General features: G+C 39.6%; 1 protein-coding gene across 2 annotated transcripts in view; it reads left to right on the forward strand.

Annotated features, from left to right (window-relative positions):
* ANTXR2 (ANTXR cell adhesion molecule 2) overlaps window positions 1-20,271 on the forward strand; it is a 328,021-nt gene that overhangs the window by 105,073 nt on the left and 202,677 nt on the right. For both annotated transcript variants that reach the window (XM_073597974.1, XM_073597968.1), the window contains exons 5-8: window positions 2,197-2,278; window positions 9,376-9,483; window positions 9,569-9,637; window positions 12,375-12,455. In XM_073597974.1, the coding sequence (XP_073454075.1) occupies window positions 2,197-2,278; window positions 9,376-9,483; window positions 9,569-9,637; window positions 12,375-12,455 (340 nt within the window). The remainder of the gene's footprint in view (window positions 1-2,196; window positions 2,279-9,375; window positions 9,484-9,568; window positions 9,638-12,374; window positions 12,456-20,271) is intronic.

The raw sequence follows: 20,271 nt of genomic DNA on the forward strand, positions 1-20,271 counted from the left end.
TTTATGAAAAAAAATCATGTCAAAATACTACATTTCCTAAACGCACAACAAAATATGTACACTGCATAAAATACTTTAATTAATACAAATTCCATTGTCTGCCAGATCAATCCAGCCTAACGTTGGCGGGCAGTTTTGAGGCAGCTTCAACAAATATTTTTCCAGACATTTAGCAATTCAGTTGATACATAGAAACATCTGTGCACAAAACTACATAAAAATGGTGTGCCAGAAGCCAGAACCTTCATTTTGTGATGCAGTAATATTTGAACAAATATATTTTTTTTCTTGTCCAAAGACAGTAATTGTTTCTTTAAAATTATGGTATTTTTTTGTGCACCTGTGTTAGGACTGATATAAGTCACAACTGATAGGTATAAAATGTGAGTGCACTGCCAGCCAAACCTTTAGTGTTTAGAGTGTTAAAGGAATATATCTTCTGTTATTTTTTTCCTCAGTTTAGGCCAATATGTATTCTTCTACATATTTTTGGTAAAAAAATCGAAATAAGCGTATATTGATTGGTTTGCGCAAAAGTCATAGCGTTTACAAAATAGGGGATAGATTTCTAGCATTTTTATTACTATTTTTTTTTACTAGTAATGGAGATGATCTGCTATTTTTATCATGACTGCAACATTATGGCGGACATTTTTGGGACCATTCACTTTTATACAGCGATCCATGCTATAAAAATGAACTGATTACTGTATAAATGTGACTGGCAAGGAAGGGGTGAACACTAGGGGGTGATCGAGGGGTTAATTATGTTTCCTAGGGAGTGATTCTAACTGTAGGGGAGGGGACTCACAAGGGGAGGAGACCGATCGGTGTTCCTCTGTACTGAGAGCACACCATCGGTCTCCTCTCCTTTGACAGGACCTGCTGTGTTACCAGGCAATCGCGGGTGCCCGGCAGACATCGCGGCCGCCGAGCACGCGCATCGGGTCCCCAGTGACATGGCTTGCATGTGCGAGTGCCGCCGCCGGCATGCACGAGCCCCCTGGTGGGCCGGGAAGGCGAGGCTGTCGTACGATGCCCTCCCAGAATGAGAGCCACGCCGCCTGGCCGTCATATGACAGCTGGCGGGAGGCAAGTGGTTAAAGAAAGCTTTCAGATTCTGATAAGCTCGCCGCCTGCAGATCCCGATAACCACTGGCCAGGGTTATGGGGAAGAGGCCCTTTTCCCAATCAACATGGGGATAAGGTGCTTTTGGGGCCCCCTCTGCCCAAAAGCACCCCTCCATGTTGAGGGCACGTAGCCTGGTATGGTTCAGGAATGAAGGGCGCTCACTTGTCCCCTCCCGTTCCTGACTTGCCAGGCTGCATGCTCGAATAAGGGTCTGGTATGAATTTTGGGGGGCCCCACGCCATTTTATAAAAAAAACATTTTTCATGGGGGTTCCCTTCAAAATCCATACCAGATCCTAAGGGGGGACCCCACGCTGTTTTTTTTTTTCACATTTTGTAATTGCCGGTAAAAATTTTTTTTACTTTCAGCTGCCAGTGGGGAAACCCACGCTCAGCTTGACTGACAAGGGGAGATTTATTAAAACTGATGCACACATTATCTGGTGCAGCTGTACAATGTAAGAGAGACCAGTCACAATATTGCGCACCAGTAATGTCCAATATGGTGTCAAATTAGATATAAACACCTATTAGGCAAGCTAAAAACATGAATGTTTCTTTTTTTATCTGTTTTGCCAAAAATATTTACCTTGCAAATGTTCTTTCAAAGATTCATTAAATTGTGTCTAAACACAAAATCCTGCTCTCTCTGCTGGGTAGTTTCGCCATCTTTATTTGTCTTGGAGATGTATGGAGGGTAAATCTTCCAATGAGGGCACTCTTTCTAGTGAGCGAATTTCCCTCACTTTCAGAGATATTCTCCCAGTTCCCATTCTGTCTACTACAAAACAGAAAGTAAAGGTAATGCCCCCCCCATCTCCTTGTTTTTTTATCAACTAAGCCATTTGCTTTTTTTTTTTCGTGTAGGCAGTCTACATGGTAAATTCACTTATTTTGCTGCAAACTCACTTTGTAATTACTCAGCTGGTTACTAGTGGTCAGCTTCCAAAAGTGCTGTATTTAGCAGGTTTAGGAGATTATTTAGAAAAGATTTATAGCAAATAATTGCTACATTAAACCTATAACTTTTCCAACTTGAATTATACTTTTCTAACTTTTTTGCAGGGTCAAAATCACAAAGGGACTTGAAGATTTGAGTAAAGTAATACCAACAGGTGAAACATACATGCATGAAGGCTTTATGCTAGTAAGTATTTAAGAAGGCTTTTACAATTCTGAATTGTGATAATGACCACTGACTTATCCATATTTAGCCCAAGTGCACACTGTTGCGAACACAGACATCGCATGTGATTCACACCTGCACTGCTGCATGAGTGCAAGAAGAGAAAACCTCCAGAAAGAAAAGAAGATTCCCAGCCCCGAAAATTCTTTTCTGTAGCAAAATGAGGTGAAATTGAAGGCTTGGTTGGTCGAATTACGAAATCAATTGTGGCACCATCAGATCACAAAATGCACAAAATTTATGATTTTCGAAAGAAAATTTGTTTGGAATTCGACTCATGTATGGCCTGCATGCATTAAAACTCTACTTGTCTATTTAAATTGCATATGAATAATACAATAAGAATCATGTGATACATCAATCCAACAATCCAATTTCTTAAAAAATAGTTATAAAATGTGGGGAAATTGAAACCACAACTCCAGTTCCACAAATTCCAACATGTCCCAGTTAATGAACACATGATATCGCTGTATGAAAAGTGCTATATATGAAATAACTAGTTCTGAAAAGTCCCATACAAGTCTTTCATAATCGACAAAAATTAAGAAAGTGCTAATATGGCAGATGGTAGTCAGTGCTGGAATGTCCTAAATATATCTTCACAAAAATATAAAAAATGGTGATCCAATCCAATTTATACTCACAACTGCCAAAAAACACCCCAGTGGAATGATTCTCACCTTTCCTGCTGGACCATTTAATGTTTCTGCCACTCTAATGAACAGTTTAACTACTTGCATACCGGACCAATTCCGACACTTCTCTCCTACATGTAAAAATCATAATTGTTTTGCTAAAAAATTACTCAGAACCCACAAACATGATATATGTTCTTTTAAGCAGAGACCCTAGGGAATAAAATGGTGGTCATAGCAACTTTTTATCTCGCACTGTATTTGCGCAGCAATTTTTCAAACACGTTTTTTTTTTGGAAACAGTTTCACGCATTTAAAAAAAAAAAAAAAAAGAAAACACAGTAAAGTTAGCCCTTTTTTTGCATAATGTGAAAGATGATGTTATGACGAGTAAATAAATACCTAACATGTCACGCTTTAAAATGACACACACTTGTAGAATGGCGCCATACTTTGTTACTTAAAAATTCACATAGGTCACGCTTTTTACAGGTTACCTGTTTAGAGTTACAGAGGAGGTCTTATACTAGAATTATTGCTCTCGCTCTAAAGTTCGTTTGCGATACCTCACACGTATGGTTTGAACAGAGTTTACATATGTGGGCGTGACCTACGTATGCGAGCAAGCATGCGGGGACAGGGGTGCTTTAATTTTTTTTTTGTTTATTTTACTTTTATTTTTATATTTTGATGCTTTCTTTTTACATTTTTTTTTATCACTTTTATTCCTAGAACAAGGAATGTAAACATCCCTTGTAATAGGAATAGGGCACGACAGGTCCTTTTTTCAGCGAGATCTGGGGTCTAGAAGTTCCCATATCTCGCCTCTAGGGTAAGAAGCGGGGGGAGGAGGGCGGCGGGGGGTGGGAACGTCCCACCACCTATAAGAATGATTAAGCGGCTGAACAGCCACTATGATTGTTCTTACGGTGAAGGGAATCACCGGCTGTAAAAGAAGATATCTGAATGATGTCTGTAAATGCAGGCATCATTCAGATATCCCCACTCAAAATCTGCTATGTCATATGATGTTGGGCGGGCAGGAAGTGATTAATATAATTTAATATAACAATATAACATTCCAAACATACTTTCACTATCATCATATCACGATTTGACCCCACAAATGATTAGAAAATAAAATGAATGTTCTTAAAACAAACCATTTTGATTTCAATTCTACTGCTATATGGCCAGCTTTAGCTCTGGTCATTGTAAAGCCTTGTACACAAGATCAGATTTTCCAATGGGAACTGTGTGATGACAGGCTGTTGGCGGAAAATCCGACTGTTTGTATGCTCCATCGGACAATTGTTCTCAGATTTTCCACGGATGTTGGATAGCAGGCTTTAAAATTTTCCACGGACAAATGTCTTTTGTCGGATTTTCCAAGCGTGTGTACACAAGTCCATCAGACAAAAGTCCAAAGTACAAACACGCATGCTCGGAAGCAAGGACGAGCCAGAAGCAGTACGTCTTGTAAACTAGCGTTCGTAATGGAGAATTAACATTCGTGACGTGGCAAATTATGAAATCTCGAAATGCAGCGCATATTCTCTTCTTCTTTAATGGGATAATAATGAAGCTGCTTTGCTGGTGATACTGATGAAGTTATTGCAAACTAATTTTCAAAGGCTTTTTTTTTTCTTTTTGCCTACTCCCAAACTGTCATTTGAAGCAAAACACATAGCCAAGTATTATTTTCCACATTTTTTTTATTGTGCATTAAAAAAAGAAAACAAATAAAATTAGACATGCTATCTGCCAATAGACTTAACCAAAAAGTGCATTCTATGCATCTAAAAATATAGAAAATATAACAAACCAAATCATTATTCAACCAAAAAATAAAATAAAAGCCTCATGCATATGTCCTGCTTCTTAATATATGGGGTCAACAATGACAAGAGTTGGTGAAAGCAGGGGTCCGTTATCCGGAGATGATTCCAAAAATCATCTGGATTATTCTCCTGGAACTCCTGCAGCAAAGGCATATGACATAATTGGTCACGATTAATAAAGCAACCAATTTTTGGTCCAAGAAATTCTCCTCCTCCTGTTCCTGGACTGGACTTGGGTCAAAGCAATAACTCCAAGGCCAGCATGTCTGGTTGATAAACAGCCGTTCAGAAATGAACTGAAAAGCGCGAAATGAAAAGCATTCAACACTCACCAAACTTCTACTAACACGAAATAAGCAGAAGGAGTCCAAAGGGTGGCGCTAAAGAGCTAAAAAACCACGTAATACGTCACTACGTTCGTGTTTGTTGGCTGACAATTCCTTGCCGTTTGTATGCAAGCCAAATCCAGGCACACACCTTCGGACAAAAGTACGAGGTTTTGTCTGCGGGAAATCCAATCATGTGCACGAGGCTTAAGTTTCACAATGACTAACGCTACGTGGAAAAAACAAAACAAAGAGAACACTTGTACTTGACTGTATTTATTCTCCTTCTTTGCACAAATATGTGGTTTATCGCTACTTTGCAAAATGCCTGATGAAGATCCTTGACGTGGGTTGAAAAACAACATGTACATTTTGAGTTAGCTAATAAAGGCTATTACTTAACTCTAAATTTTCTAGTTTGATACACTGCACAATTATTATGCCCAAATAACAGGGCAAGACTGTAAGCTTTATAGGAGAACATAAGTAGATGTTTTCATGCCAATGCCAACAAATGGTATTATATAAACTCCTTTATGTATGCCTTTATCAATAGCTAACATGGTACAGCACTCTGTTGATATCATAGTATAAAATAAGCCCATTTGAGCCAGGTCAGCAATGTCGCGCTCAGAAACAAATATTCCTTGTATGGATATGCCATCAAGATGTTTAAACATGTGCATTGCAAAATGTAGTCATGAAAAGTCTCACAAAACGTTTGTCATGCACATGTAGTCATGTAGTATGTCAAAAAGCTCCATATTCTGGCCATTTTGTGAATGATCAGTACAAATCAGTGCAGAATGATCTGTGAATCAGCAAATGTACTAGTGAGACATATGGCTTTCATTCCTTATGTAGGGTTCTAAATATAGATGCACAGCATCTGGTGGCTGCGTCATACCTTATTAATACAGAGCAGATCGCAGACTATATTTCTGCATTGAATGACAGCCTGTTATTAATTAGGACTTGTTTTTTCTTCTTTTGTAAAATGAAGACACGATAAAATTTGCCATTTGCTTTTTGCAATGTCCAGACCGGGCCAAGTTCTGTAGACCCAATTGATTGGAGCTTTCCAAGGCAACACGATAAAATTTGCCATTTGCTTTTTGCAATGTCCAGACCGGGCCAAGTTCTGTAGACCCAATTGATTGGAGCTTTCCAAGGCAAAAATTCAAGACATTGCAACTTTTTGTACATAAATGTGGTCACAAACCGTTAATAAGAGAAATACTTGCAACCCGGTACAGAGCAGCAAAGGCAGTCTACAGCCAGCTGTATGCAACCTTTCCAGCACCCAGCTGGTGATTGTTCTTGGCCATTGTGGGAATACTCTCTGGTATGAGTGCATGCATTTGTGACGCAAAAGCACTAAGGCTACTTTCACACTGAGGCACTTTACAGGCGCTATAGCACTAAAAATAGCACCTGCAAAGTGCCTGTAAAGAGCCTCTCCTGTCACTCCAGTGTGAAAGCCTGAGTTCTTTCACACTGGAGCGATGTGCTTGCAGGACGTTAAAAAAAGTCCTGCAAGCAGCATCTTTACAGTGCTTTAGGAGAGGTGTACACTGCTCCTAAAGCGCCCCTGCCCATTGAAATCAATGTACTTTTATTTTATACTATGATATCAACAGAGTGCTGTACCATGTTAGCTATTGATAAAAGCATACATAAAGGAGTTTATATAATACCATTTGTTGGCATTGGCATGAAAACATCTACTTACGTTCTCCTATAAAGCTTACAGTCTTGCCCTGTTATTTGGGCATAATAATTGTGCAGTGTATCAAACTAGAAAATGTAGAGTTAAGTAATAGCCTTTATTAGCTAACTCAAAATGTACATGTTTACCTCTGATGCCCCCGCGCCTTAGTGTGGGACAAAAAATGCATTTCAGTGCCTGCTTCTGCCCCTTGTGCCCCACACTGGATGACTATATAGAAGGTGGATTGGCATTGTTCTGGAAATAAAAAATCGAGGGCTAAAAAAAAGCTAGACAAATATTCAAATATGACACAAAAGAAGCCTTTTTAGACAATACTGTCAGCTTCTAAAACAATTTTCTTTACACTGTCATTATTTTTGCTACAGAGTTACAAGCACCACTAGAATGTTCAGCATCCATCACTTTTGGGTGTATCAAATGCCTGTATCTCCATACTGCACTCTGTGTTTCCCCCTTGACCCCTATGTCACTAGTGTATCCCTGAAAGTGGTTTTAAGAGCTAAAGATTTTTTTTACCTTAATGCATTAAGGTAAAAAAAACTTCTGCATGCAGCTCCCTCCCCCCCAGCCCCCCTTTATACTTACCTGAGTCCCATCTCAATCCAGCGCTGTGCACAAGAGCAGAGGCTTTCTCTGCTATCTCCCTCCCATTGGCTCCTGCTGCTGTCAATCACAGCCAGTGAGGAGGGAGCAGGGGGTGGGACCAAGCTGCGTTCTGTGTGTCTATGGACATACCAAGCCGACTCAGTAGCGAGCCCAAACATGTACCCCTAGAGAAAGTGTGGGAGGGTATGGGTTGTTAGCGCCAGTGAAGGACCACAGAAAAGGAGGACTGGGCTGTGCAAAACCATTGCCCAGAGTAAGTATAACATGTTTGTTATTTAAAAAAAAACTAAAATGTGATACTCGGCTGTGGCTCAGGGTTAAATTTCAGCACCGATAGCGGTAACCCCGAGCCACACTCGGGATTACATCTCAGGATCCTGGTGCAGTATACTTACCTTGTCCCCAGGATCCTGCGATGTCCTCCCACACTGTCTGCAGGCTCTATCCTCTGCCCGAAGCCTCTCTGTGCCAGGCTCCGTTCCCTGTGAGCTCGCGACGCATGGGGCGGAGCCTGGAGGCAAATTCAAAAGAATGTCAAAATCATAACACATACAGTACTGTAATCTTACAGATTACAGTACAGTATGAAATCATTTCACATCCCTTTTGTCCCCAGTGCTTTGGCCCATGCCCTGCATGAAGTTTTATATTATATATACTGTTCTTTTTGCCTGGAAACTTGAGATTGTCCATAGCAACCAAAAAATGTCCCTTTACGTCAAAAGTGGCTTTAGACCAGCTAGAAAACAATGATAATAAATTAGAACATTTGCAGAATTGAGCGATAGTGAATCATGGGGAAATTTATTTTATTATTATTATATTTTTTTATATATATTATATGTATATATATTATATATATATATATTTTTTTTATTATTATTTATATTTATTTATTATATTATAATTTATGATTTTGTGTTTCAAACTTCATCATACCGGGGATATCTACTAGACTCTTGGTGGACAGATATAAGTGTGTTATTGAAGAACTAATAATTGTACCGCTTTGAGACGCAAAAATCTAAAATAATCATATCGCCAGGGAGGTTAAGAGCTGAAGTGGGGTTCCATCTCTGTCAGAAATCCATTCCTATATGTTCTCTGAATAGATTTCAGTTTACATCCTGTGTGATCACTGGGACAGGCAGGGAATGGAATTTCTAGAGGAAGGAATAACATAAATTTTAGTTAAGTGGAAAGAATCAAATATTTTGATAAGCTTTGTTTTTTAATTTTTTTTTTTTTGCTATCTGGGCCTTTAATAAGAAGGGAAAGTTTAGCAGAATTAGAAGACATTATACAATGTGCAGGCAGTCCCCTAGTTACAAACATCCGACTTACAAACGACTCCTACCTACAAATGGAGGGAGACAACAGGAAGTGAGATGAAATCTACCCCTAGGAAGGGAAATTCACTCCTGTAAGAGTTACTATGGGAAAAAAGGTGTCTCCACTGATGCTTTATCACCAATCCTTGTTTCCACAACAAACCAACATTTTTGAAATCCAATTGTCATAGGGACAGAAAGTGAGGTGAAATCTTCTGAACAGGGGCACAGACAGCAAAACAAATTTTACAGGGGTGTTAACCCTTCCCTATGCTATCCAAAAAACATAAAAATAGTATTTTTGTCTGGAGCTGCACTTAAAAAATGTAGCTGTTCCGACTTACAAACAGATTCAACTTAAGAACAAACCTACAGATCCTATCTTTTTTGTAACACCTGTATTTTAATTAAAAAAAAACTTTTAGATGGGCATCTTAGCAAACACACTATACAGGGAAATAAGAACTGGTAGAGCAGTAATACACATACACACGCACACCCACACAGGTGGAACTGCATTAACTTGTGCCTTTATTCCACTTTACCAACTGTGTAAACTATTTTTACATTGCTTTATTTTTTAGGCTAATAAACAGATTCAAGAAGCTGGAGGAAGAAGTACAGCTTCTATAATAATTGCCCTGACGGATGGTAAGCTCTCTGACCAGATCCCTATTCTGACTGTAAAAGAGGTAAGTGCTAGCTTGTTGTATGGATTCTCCTATATACTTTGTTGAAACTCTTTTTTTATTGAATTTTTTTTTTTTATCAATACAGGCTGAAAAAGCCCGAGATATGGGAGCAAGAGTCTACTGTGTAGGGGTTCTTGATTTCAAGTTTGATCAGGTAAACATTATAAAATACATTTAATGTTGCATATGCTGTAAAAAAAAAAAAAAAAAAAAAAAAAAAAAAAAAAGCTTTCATATTCCATTAGGTATAGGCTTAAGTTAATGATTTAGGTTGGATCTGTGAATATGACTAGCAACAAGGGTTCATGGTTACTTCAGACTTGACACTATATACTGCCTTACTTATTTGTAGTGGTAATCAAACCATAATCAGAAGTTACTGATGCATATATCCTCCTTTCGGATGCTACACATGGGTGGGGCAGGGTTATGGTTTATTTAGTTTAAAATCCATCCAAATCTGATTAAAGCACCCTTATTTATTGGAGCAGCCCAACATGTATGAGATCTTGCAAACTGCAGTAACCCATAGCATTTCTAAAGGATCAAAGTGTGTCTAAACCCAGAAACAAACTGTAATACTGCAGCTTCCCATAGATACGGTAGCTGCATTCATTTTCCAGATTTGCTTCCTGTTTTTTTTTTTTTTATGTATACACTCATTTCTCCATTGTATCTCTAAAAGGAACCATGGTTGTCACTCAGGCTAGACTTCAAGTATGTTTTATATTTTTTTTTTAATCAGGAAAAAAGGTTTTATTGTTATCAGAAGAAAAATAAACACATACACAGATATTTGGTTTGAGGGCAGCTCAAGTAGAGAATATACAAGAAGTAGTGCAGTTTACTATACAGAACACATGCCCCCAAACCTGTGTACCATACCATCAAATGTAACTCCAGTACCATTCAAGGAGAACTGAAGTAGAGATAAAAACAAAGTAAAACAAATAACTATCAACCTAGAGAGCGCTACACCTGGTGTGCACTTTCCTTCCAAACAAACAGAGCAGGTATTCCACATGTAAAGTATGTCTTTCCCAATGTATCACACTCCCAAGTATTACTTCCGTTATATCACCAATAATCTATTATGGACAAGTTCTTCTTGGTCCATTTGCCCAACTTCCCACCCCTTTGCACTTATTTTTCTTTCCAGGTGATCCTCATCATATTTAAACATAATAGGACCATTACTCTTTATGGATGCTGAGGGGTACAGCCAGTAGAATAGGGACTGGAGTACAGTTAGTAAAAATATTGTGCAGTGGCATTTAAAGCACTTTTTGTTTCTAGACAATTCAGGCAACATGAGCCTGGATATTTTTTTCAGTAGTACTGAGAAATACCTTGGAGGACAGGGGACATCTTTCAGGTCCTGCCATGCGTGCTCATGCTCCAGGTTCCCAAGGGGTGGGCGAAGCAATAATTAAGCACAGTGTGTTTGTACATGTTGTGTCCATGGTTTTAATAATTTTTCAATAAATATGGAGTTTTAATCCTGGAAGTGCCACCACTTCTCTCTGTCTACAGGGGACAAAGTAACCTTTTGAAGTTTACTTATATTTAAAAGTGTATGCAAAAACAAAACATATTTTCTAGGTCTGGATAGAGTAGGGCATGATTAAGATCTCTGTCAGGTTTTTTTTCTGCCCATGTCCCTTACTTCCTGTAACCAGAAACACGTCGACAAGCAAAAGGCCCCTTTCACATGGGGCGAACTAGATTTTGATCAGCAGGTGATCTGTCCACTGATCACCTGCTGATCTGAGCAGAGCAGGCGGATGACAGATCCATGTCTGCTCTGTTTCTGCAGAACAGGCTGAGCCCACTCTGCTCTATGGGCGGCCAGGTGTAAACAAACTCTGCTGTCCGTTTACACCCAATTGCCCTTCAATCTGATCCACCTAGATGGACGGGTATGGATCACCTTCTTTGTTTCTTTTTAGAGTACCAGATCAGATTGGAGGTCGGGAGGTGTAAACGGTCACAAGTCTGTTTACACCCACCGGTCCATAGAGGTAAATGGAGTGTCTGATCAGGTCTGCCTGAGAAACTGACAGGTGGACCTGATCGGACACTTTCTGTGAAAGGGGCCTGGTGAGATCTCTTCAAAGGGAGGGGATACCTTAGACAGTTGTCACCAAAACAGGAGTACTCATTGGAAGATTTTACCTCACCTCTTGTTCCTGTGACAACTCAAAAATGTTTGATTTCTGATCACTTTGACATCAGTCAGTGGAACAAACAATATGGGAGATTCTCCACTGCAAGGACACAGACAGCAATAAAAACCTGACAAGGATTCTACTACTTCCACGTTCTATTCAAAACCAATGAAAAAAAGTTTTTTCTCTTTATCTAAGTTGATTGCAATAATATTTGGTTACTGTAATTAATTAGCATGCTATTTGTAAATAATTACTGGGTAATTGTGTGCTATGATGATCACCAATGAAATTCACGTTTTAAATTTCACAATTGGTATAAATACAGAGAATCACAGGGCAGCTCAAATAAAAAAAAATCCAGCAGCATCTGCTCACCATAGACTTTCTACCTTGTTGCAGTTCATGGCTGAACTGTAGTGCGTTGTTTTGAACAGCAGCAAAATGTGACACAGCTGGACTGGATAATGGCATGATAAAGCATATGTCAGTGTGAAGAAAGCTTCCATTTATTCATTGTCAATAGGCCATAGTTTTAGACTTTTTAATTTACTGAACTTAAAACTCTGCTAAACTTTATCATATAAACAATGTAGCCATGTTTAGACTTTATTTTTATTATTATTGCAACATAACTGTGTGCATCTACCAGCATTACTTTAAACTGTCAAAATGTCTTTAACAATATTTTCTTACTAAACACTTTTCATTTATTTCCTCAAGCTGGTAAAAATTGCTGACTCCCAGGAACACGTGTTTGCTGTTGATGGTGGATTTAAAGCTTTAGGAGGGATAATTAATTCAGTAAGTATCACAAAGGAAAGGGATGGGTTGTAAATTTCCAAGTGGAGTTAAGTTAGTCTTTATGCATACTGCAAGTATGGCTTTAGTAAATGTGACCCAACAAGATGTATTTTCCCTACAATCCCACATTATGTACTGGAAAAAGTTATTTTTATTCACTTAATCTAATATGTAATTTTAGATAATATAGAGAGCTTATTTGCTTTGAAACCAGATCACATTTTATACTGATTTGATGAATGTGTTTTGTTTTTACGATAACGTCATAGTTGAATAGGACCTCTAGGACTTGTTTAATTTCATAAGAATTGTTGGTCAGGTGTTACTGCTGATTGGACAATAATTATGCATTCATACCTATCATGGGGTGTTCTGTGTTATTGATTTCATCTGTGTAAAAAGGAGCTTGTCCTGTTAGATCCTATATAGAAGCAGTAATATTTTACTGTTGATTTTAGTTACAACTGGGCCTCAACCATCATTGATGAGGCTGAGTTACTAAAGAAGTTGAGCGTCTTCACACAATAAATTTGACTTTAATTATTCATTCATGTGCAAAGGAAATAAGTAACTGGAGTTTCCTTTTCACATGATTGGGTAATTGAAGTGAATATTCACACTATGTATGTATGTTGACTTGGTAGCCTCTCTTGCTTGCACAAATTATTATTATTATTATGCAGGATTTATATAGCGCCAACAGTTTATGCAGCGCTTTACAATATAAAAGGGAGACAATACAGTTATAATATATTAAGATACAGGAGGATTAAGAGGGCCCTGCTCAGAAGAGCTTACAATCTAAAATTACAGCATTATTATGTTATGCTTAATAAAAGATTATTGCCATCATTTTTAAAACCATGTGGAATCCCCCAGGAGACCAAGTGCACAGAGGTTTCTGTGTGCTGGTTTCTGCATTGTGTTGTGATTTATACGGTCTCAATTTGACACATTATACACATGTCACAGAAGAAGCTCTGATTCTGGAATAGCCAGTAGAAGTGAAAATACAGTTGTTATTGAATCCCTAGGTTTGTCTGTGTGGGGCGGGGGTGGGGGCGGAGACTGTGGACCCCTCTAGCTCAGCATCCACAGCACTGTTCAAAACGGGACAAAGTACTACAATCCTTTTGTCCCCTTGATCTCCTTTAGTTACACTTTAGCAATGGGTATTAACATTCTGTGACGTCAACACTTCAATATTAATCAAATAGAGATATATGTTCACACAAAAAAAAAAAAAACTTGGCATAGACTTTTCCCTGACACACCCTTAACTTGTCTACTGGGGATTTTTCTTGTTTTTCCTTTTTTTTGTATGTATGGCAAAATCTGCAGTTTTTTTGCTAGAAACTACCGTAAAGCACCCCAAAAAATATATATTTTCTAAAAGCAAAGACCCCGGAGAAAAAATGGCGCTGGTTGAAATTTTTGTATGCTGCAAAATATTTTTTTGAAAAATATAAAAGACGGGGTTGCATTGTGCCAAATATGTCAAGTCTTAAAATTAGGAATGCCTGCGGAATCCTAAAAAAAAAAATGGTACCCACAATTCTCCATAGGTGATGCTTTAAAAGCTCTTACAGGTCATCAGTTTAGAGTTAACTGTGAAGTATGGCCCAACAATTATTCTTCCTACTCCAACATTATCGACAATATTTCACACGTGTATTTCAATTTATGTGTACATAGACATGTTTGCCCTACTTTGCTCTTTTTATATGGGATGTAGTTTATTGCCATCACAAGGGGGCTAACAAGCCGGTTTATCAGGTACCTAGTAGCAGAACCTGAAATGATGAGGAAGGACTCTCTTACACCTCTGACTCAGTGCCCCTGGTTGTGTATACAGAAGGTGCAGGAGTACAGAGTGGCATGAGTGCCTGAAAGTCTTGCTAGCAGCAGGGCAGGTGTCCACGCTGGGCAGGTGAAGTCAGCAGAAGGCGCCAGTGGCAGCCAAGCTGGTAGGCAGCAGACTGAGGCACGCTGGTGTTGGCGATAGCGGGCACCTGAGGTGACTGCTGGTAGCAGACTGTAGGTCTGCCAGGACAGCAGGGTTGTAGGCAGGTACTGGTGACAGCAGGCAGAGAAGCAAAGTCAGGCAGGCTGTGTCATATACAGACAGAATGGACAGGATGGATCTGGTACAGGACACAGGCAAGAGTGTGGTCAGGAAACAAGCCGGGTCTGGAACCGATCAGTGAATGGAGCAGGCAGAAGCAGAGGTCAGGTGACAAGCCGAGTTCAGAGAGTGGTCAAAACAAAATGGGTCAGCAACTGAAATCAGGATACAGAATTACAGGTTCACATGATACACAGGAGGCTGAAGACAAAGCAGCATTGATTCTGAGCACTGGCCCACTTTAAATAGCCTGTTTGGTGACGAAACCTGTCACAGGTGCATGTGAGCACCAGCAAGTACGTGTGTGCGTGCACAGGTATGTGTATGTATATGTGCATTAGCCAGTGCCCAATTCCTGTGAGCATAAAAGGGACATGTATTAGCCTGTGCACAGACACCCATCCAGAGGAGCCATCTCGTCTATTGGTATACCCTTCCTTACACTCCTATGTGATAGCATGGGTAGGTGACAGGTCCTCATTACAATCTATTAGACCCCCAATGTCTCTTCTGCTCTCCAATGAAACTATTCAAACACAGATCATCCTCATTTACTGTAGCCGAGTAATGACAACTGCGAACTGGGAAGTAACATAATACACTGCACTTCATGGGGTCATTAGTTGAAGAAGGGATTGAGAAATGGATTTTCCCTGAGTTCTTCCTGCTTTCACTGGGGAAGCAGTTTCCCAGGCCCCTGATCAACCTGATCACTTTATCGTAAAGCCCTTGGCCAGCTCTTAAAGCTGGTATTAAGCATGATGTAAACACTCTACTATAACCTTTATAAAAGTTCCTTGGGAGACAAGGTTTCAAACCTTTGTAGTGCACTACCACACTCATGTTAGCAAGCATTATGTTTTACGTTAACATGCCTTGCACTGTGGCAACCCATTTACTTTGAATGAGCTGTTAATGCACTGAAATTAACCTTTAACACAGCTTTAAATTTTATTTCCAGCATACAACACACAGATGGTGCACATCTGTGCATTGTGGTATGCCAAAATAGAGGTCTGTTTTGGTGCATTGGAAATGTATGTTGGGGTGCCATTGAAATGTAATGGCATTGCAATGAAAAGCACAGTGGTTTATGTGTCACTGTGCATTGTGGTAACTGAGGTAATTGGGAAAATATAATACCCCTCTTTAATAATGATCTTTATTGGGAAGTGATGCTTTTGAACAATAGTTATTGTAGCCACTTAGCACTTGCAAATAAAGCTTTATCACTTGTTATTAGGATTTGAACTAGCTAGATAATCAGTTTTTAGCAGTTCAGTCCCTCTACTGAAATTACTAGAGGTTAATTGCTAAGAGTAGAGAAGAAGCGCTAAACAGAAATAAACAAATGATTCTCAATAGTATAAGCTGATGTATTGATTAACCACTTCCGGACCGTCTCACGCCGATATATGTCGGCACTTTGAAGAGGGATATCTTTGTTATGGCAGCAGCTAGCTGCCATAACCCCACTATCCTCTTCTTCAGTGAGCAGTCTGGTTTCCGAAAATAGTGATCTCTGTGGCGGATTCGCCATGAGATAACATTTATTGGTGGTGGGAGAGGGGCCCACCCGCTCTCCGGTGCCCTCCGCTGCTTACCGAAGCTGCCGGTAGCGGCAGAGGGGATCGGGTCCTCTCCCTGGCTTGGTATGGAGATGAGTGAGGGGAAGATGGCCCCCATCCGTCTCCATACCATTGCAGAGCGGAAGCGGCGTCAAAACATCACTTCCACCCATAGCTCTTAAAGCAACATTTAAAAAAAATAATTTTTTTTTGCATTTTAGTGTAAATTTGAGATCTGAGGTCTTCTTTGACCCCAGATCTCATATTTAAGAGCTTCTTGCTTTTTTTCTATTACAAGGGATGTTTACATTGTAATAAGAATAAAAGTGACACAATTTTTTTTTTTTTTAAAAGAACAGTGTAAAAATAAAAAATAAAAGGTAAAATAAATAAGAATTTTTTTAAACCAGCCCCGTCCCGCCGAGCTCACGTGCAGAAGCGAACGCATACGTGAGAAGCGCCCACATATGAAAACGGTGTTCAAACCACACATGTGGGGTATCACTGTAATTGGTAGAGCGAGAGCAATAATTCTAGCCCTAGACCTCCTCTGTAACTCAAAGCATGCAACCTGTAGAATTTTTTAAACATCTCCTATGGAGATTTTTAAGGGTAAAAGTTTGTCGCCATTCGTCGAGCAGGCGCAATTTTGAAAATGACATGTTGGGTATCAATTTACTTGGCGTAACATTATCTTTCACAATATAAAAAAAATTGGGCTAACTTTACTGGTGTCTTAATTTTTTAATTCAAAAAAGTGTATTTTTTCCCAAAAAAGTGCGCTTGTATGACCGTTGCGCAAATACGGTGTGACAGAAACTATTGCAATGACCGCCATTTTATTCTCTAGGGTGTTAGAAAAAAAATGTATAATTTTGGGGGATTCTAAGTAATTCTCTAGCAAAAAAACAGTTTTTAGCTTGTAAACAACAAATCTCAGAAAGAGGCTCAGGGCTTAAGTGGTTAATGTTGCATGATTACTCATTCATCTGGGAGCAATTGATTGCTGCTACATGCTGCTTGTGTATGAGTTGAGTTGATATGTCTGGAGTCATTTGCTAAACCTAGATATTGTGAATTGCCCCATTGAAGGCTATGGGGGGGGTATAAATCTTTACAATCAATTCTTGCCATTTTCATGTCAAACAGGCAAGGGATTATCAAACAAAAGCCATAGGAAACGGGGTACTGACACAAAGGACCAGTGCAAAAATGTTGACTGGTGTAAACATGGTAATCTCAAACACTGGGTGGCCATCAAGCAAGCTTCTGTAGTAACACTGGTAGGGAATGTTAGGTGCCCAGGACCTGCTCATCAAGTCAAAGCCTGCTGTGTAATCATGAATGGCAGTCTCAGCCTGGCAGGGGGTCCAGGCTGGGACTGCCATTCAGGCTTTGATTTGATGTGCGGCCCCCGGGCACCTATCACTCTCTACCATTGCCTGGAGCATAGACAAGCTCTCTTTCCAGCCAGCACTCACCGCGGTGGGCCCAGGGCTTCATTCCCATACAGCCTGAGCAGCTCACACACATATCTTGGTCCGTAGTAACAATACCGGCACTTCTGTGGTGTTTAACGGCCCTTCCACACTCCCTTAAATCCCGTCCTACCATTGTGGAATGTATGCAGGAGGGTCTTTGACAACCCCGCCTTTCACCTGAGATTACAAAGCCCACAGTTCAGAGACCTTTTAGATTAAGACATTTTAGGACTCGCCAACTTATAACTGCTGGAAGGCAGCCACACATAGCCCTTATGGTGGATCACTTTTCACTTTTGCATGTTTTTAGAACAAGGCCCAACTGACGCACTTGCTTTCTTCTCTCCCCATGGCATCTGCTTTTTCACCTGCTCTTGCACAGTTTGAAAATTTGCGTGACTTTCCAACCCATCTCTGTCATGTACTGTCACTGACCTATAAAATGCTCATCAGGCCCTCCACCACCACCAAAAGATCGTATATTAGTGGGAACACGATATCCATCTTTCCTTTTCACGGAAATAAGTTGATAGAATACTCTTGTTAACCTACAAATCCTCGATAAGTTCTAAGAACGAAGAATCAGACTTTAATGTGCTACTACACCCCATTTAGAATACATAAAATGTTCCCATAGTGCTTAGAGATGTGTTGGAGAAGGCAAAGAGGTAGGAGATATCCTATTCTGGTTCTGTGACAAACTATCCTGGTTCTGGTCAGAAGTACAATGCATCACCAAAAAATTTACAGACCATGCTGTCCACCTAGGCCTGGCCTTTTTTCTGTTTCACCAGCATACCTTCCCAAGAAAGTAATACCACCACTCAATTCTGCCTCTCCTAGTCAATGCAGCATGAAGACTGCTGGAAACAGCAGCAACCTCCTTTCCTTTGCAAAATGGGTGGCAAACATTAATATCTATGACGCGGAAGACCTGATAGCGACTGAAAGGGACTCTCTTGAAAAATTCCAGCTGAAATGGTTTCATTGGAATTAATTTTTCTACACCGATGAATATCAAGCTCTGATGGAGATCCCCCTAAGACTCGTCATCCACAACAGGTCTTCCTTCCTGAGGCCCTGCTATGGTTTGGCGAGGAGTGGTCTCCTTACAGCACCTTTTCCCGTCCCCCCCCCTTTTTTTTCTCTCTCCTACCCCCCATCCATTTGTTTTCCTTTTTCACTGTCTGAGTATCTTAGACGCTCCTGTTCTCTACCCAGCACATGATTGGGTCATATAACCCTCATATTGTATATATGTGTATATTAAGAGCAGTTTCACTAATTAACTTGGTAGATGTAAATATTACCACGTAGAGATAGAACTTTGGTTCAGTTAAATAATTTACATTGTATTTGTAGTCCACTGGACCTTGTAAACAACAAGCATTTCACAAAAGAATGCTAAGCAATTTAGTAAAATACAGATTTTTTTTTTTACTTTAGCCCCCAAATTAGATGTATATATCTATATAAATGATTGGCACTGTCCTCCAGGGTCACACTTGACATAATCAGAGATGACTTACTAACACCATTGGTTGTTATAACTGGTTATTATAACCTTTGTCAGTAGTTTACCTCAGTAAATCATGGTGCATAGGCTGCTGTCGTGTCGTATTCAATTTGCAGATGTTTGGCAGCACATAAAAGCATATAATGCAAATTCTTTATTTAAAGATTAACATAAGTTATGCTGTCTATGAATTCATAGAAGTTGTGCTCTCTCTCTCTCTCTCTCTCTCTCTCTCTCTCTCTCTCTCTCTCTCTATATATATATATATATATATATATATATATATATATATATATATATGTATAAAAGAGATGAAAGAAGTATTTTTAAGCAGTTATAAATCCAACTGCCAATAAGAAAGAAAAATGTACTATGGGGTTAATTTACTAATGTAGAGAATTGTCACTTTACAAAGTGAATATTTACTTACCATAAAATGTGTCTAAAGTCAAAACTTTTATTCTATTTTGGATAGAGTGGTAAGGGGTTATTTTACTGTTCCATGTGTGCTTAGCAGGTTATTTGTCCTGGTGAACACTGTCACCAAAGCCCACAGTCGTCTGATGTCACTAAGCTAGTCCAGACTCTGAATAGATCCTGAATTTATTGGCAGGATCCACCCAGATGCCTGAATCAGCAACTGGCTTAGCCTCTCAGCACACAGCTGGGAGACTGAGCCAGCCACTCCTGCCCCCTCCACAGCCCAATGCTCCAATGGTTGCTGGTTGGGCAGAGCAGAGAGCCACTGACTGACAGTCACCGGCTCTCTGTTCACTGAATACTGAGAACCGAGTGATCAGCGGTCATGTGATAGCTCATTTCTCGCTTGGTCTTAAAGCTGGCGGGGGACAGATGCAGCATCAGACAGATGCTGCATCCACCTAGGTGAGTATAAATGTTTATTTTTTTGCATTCCCATATTTCTTTTTTAACAGCAATTTCCAGCTATCAAAATGGCAGCTGGGTCTTGTAGACAGCAGCAGCAGAAACAGCTGATATCAAACAGGGAGCCTCTGACTAGTGTTTGTAAACACTGCACAGACTCAATTCAGAAGAAATACAACGTAACATTATTACTTTGTATTTACAGTGTTTCATTCATATTAATATCAATAGTTCAGGGAGT

Source organism: Aquarana catesbeiana, linkage group LG01 (assembly GCF_042186555.1).
Source record: "Aquarana catesbeiana isolate 2022-GZ linkage group LG01, ASM4218655v1, whole genome shotgun sequence".
Taxonomy (NCBI): Eukaryota; Metazoa; Chordata; class Amphibia; order Anura; family Ranidae; genus Aquarana; species Aquarana catesbeiana.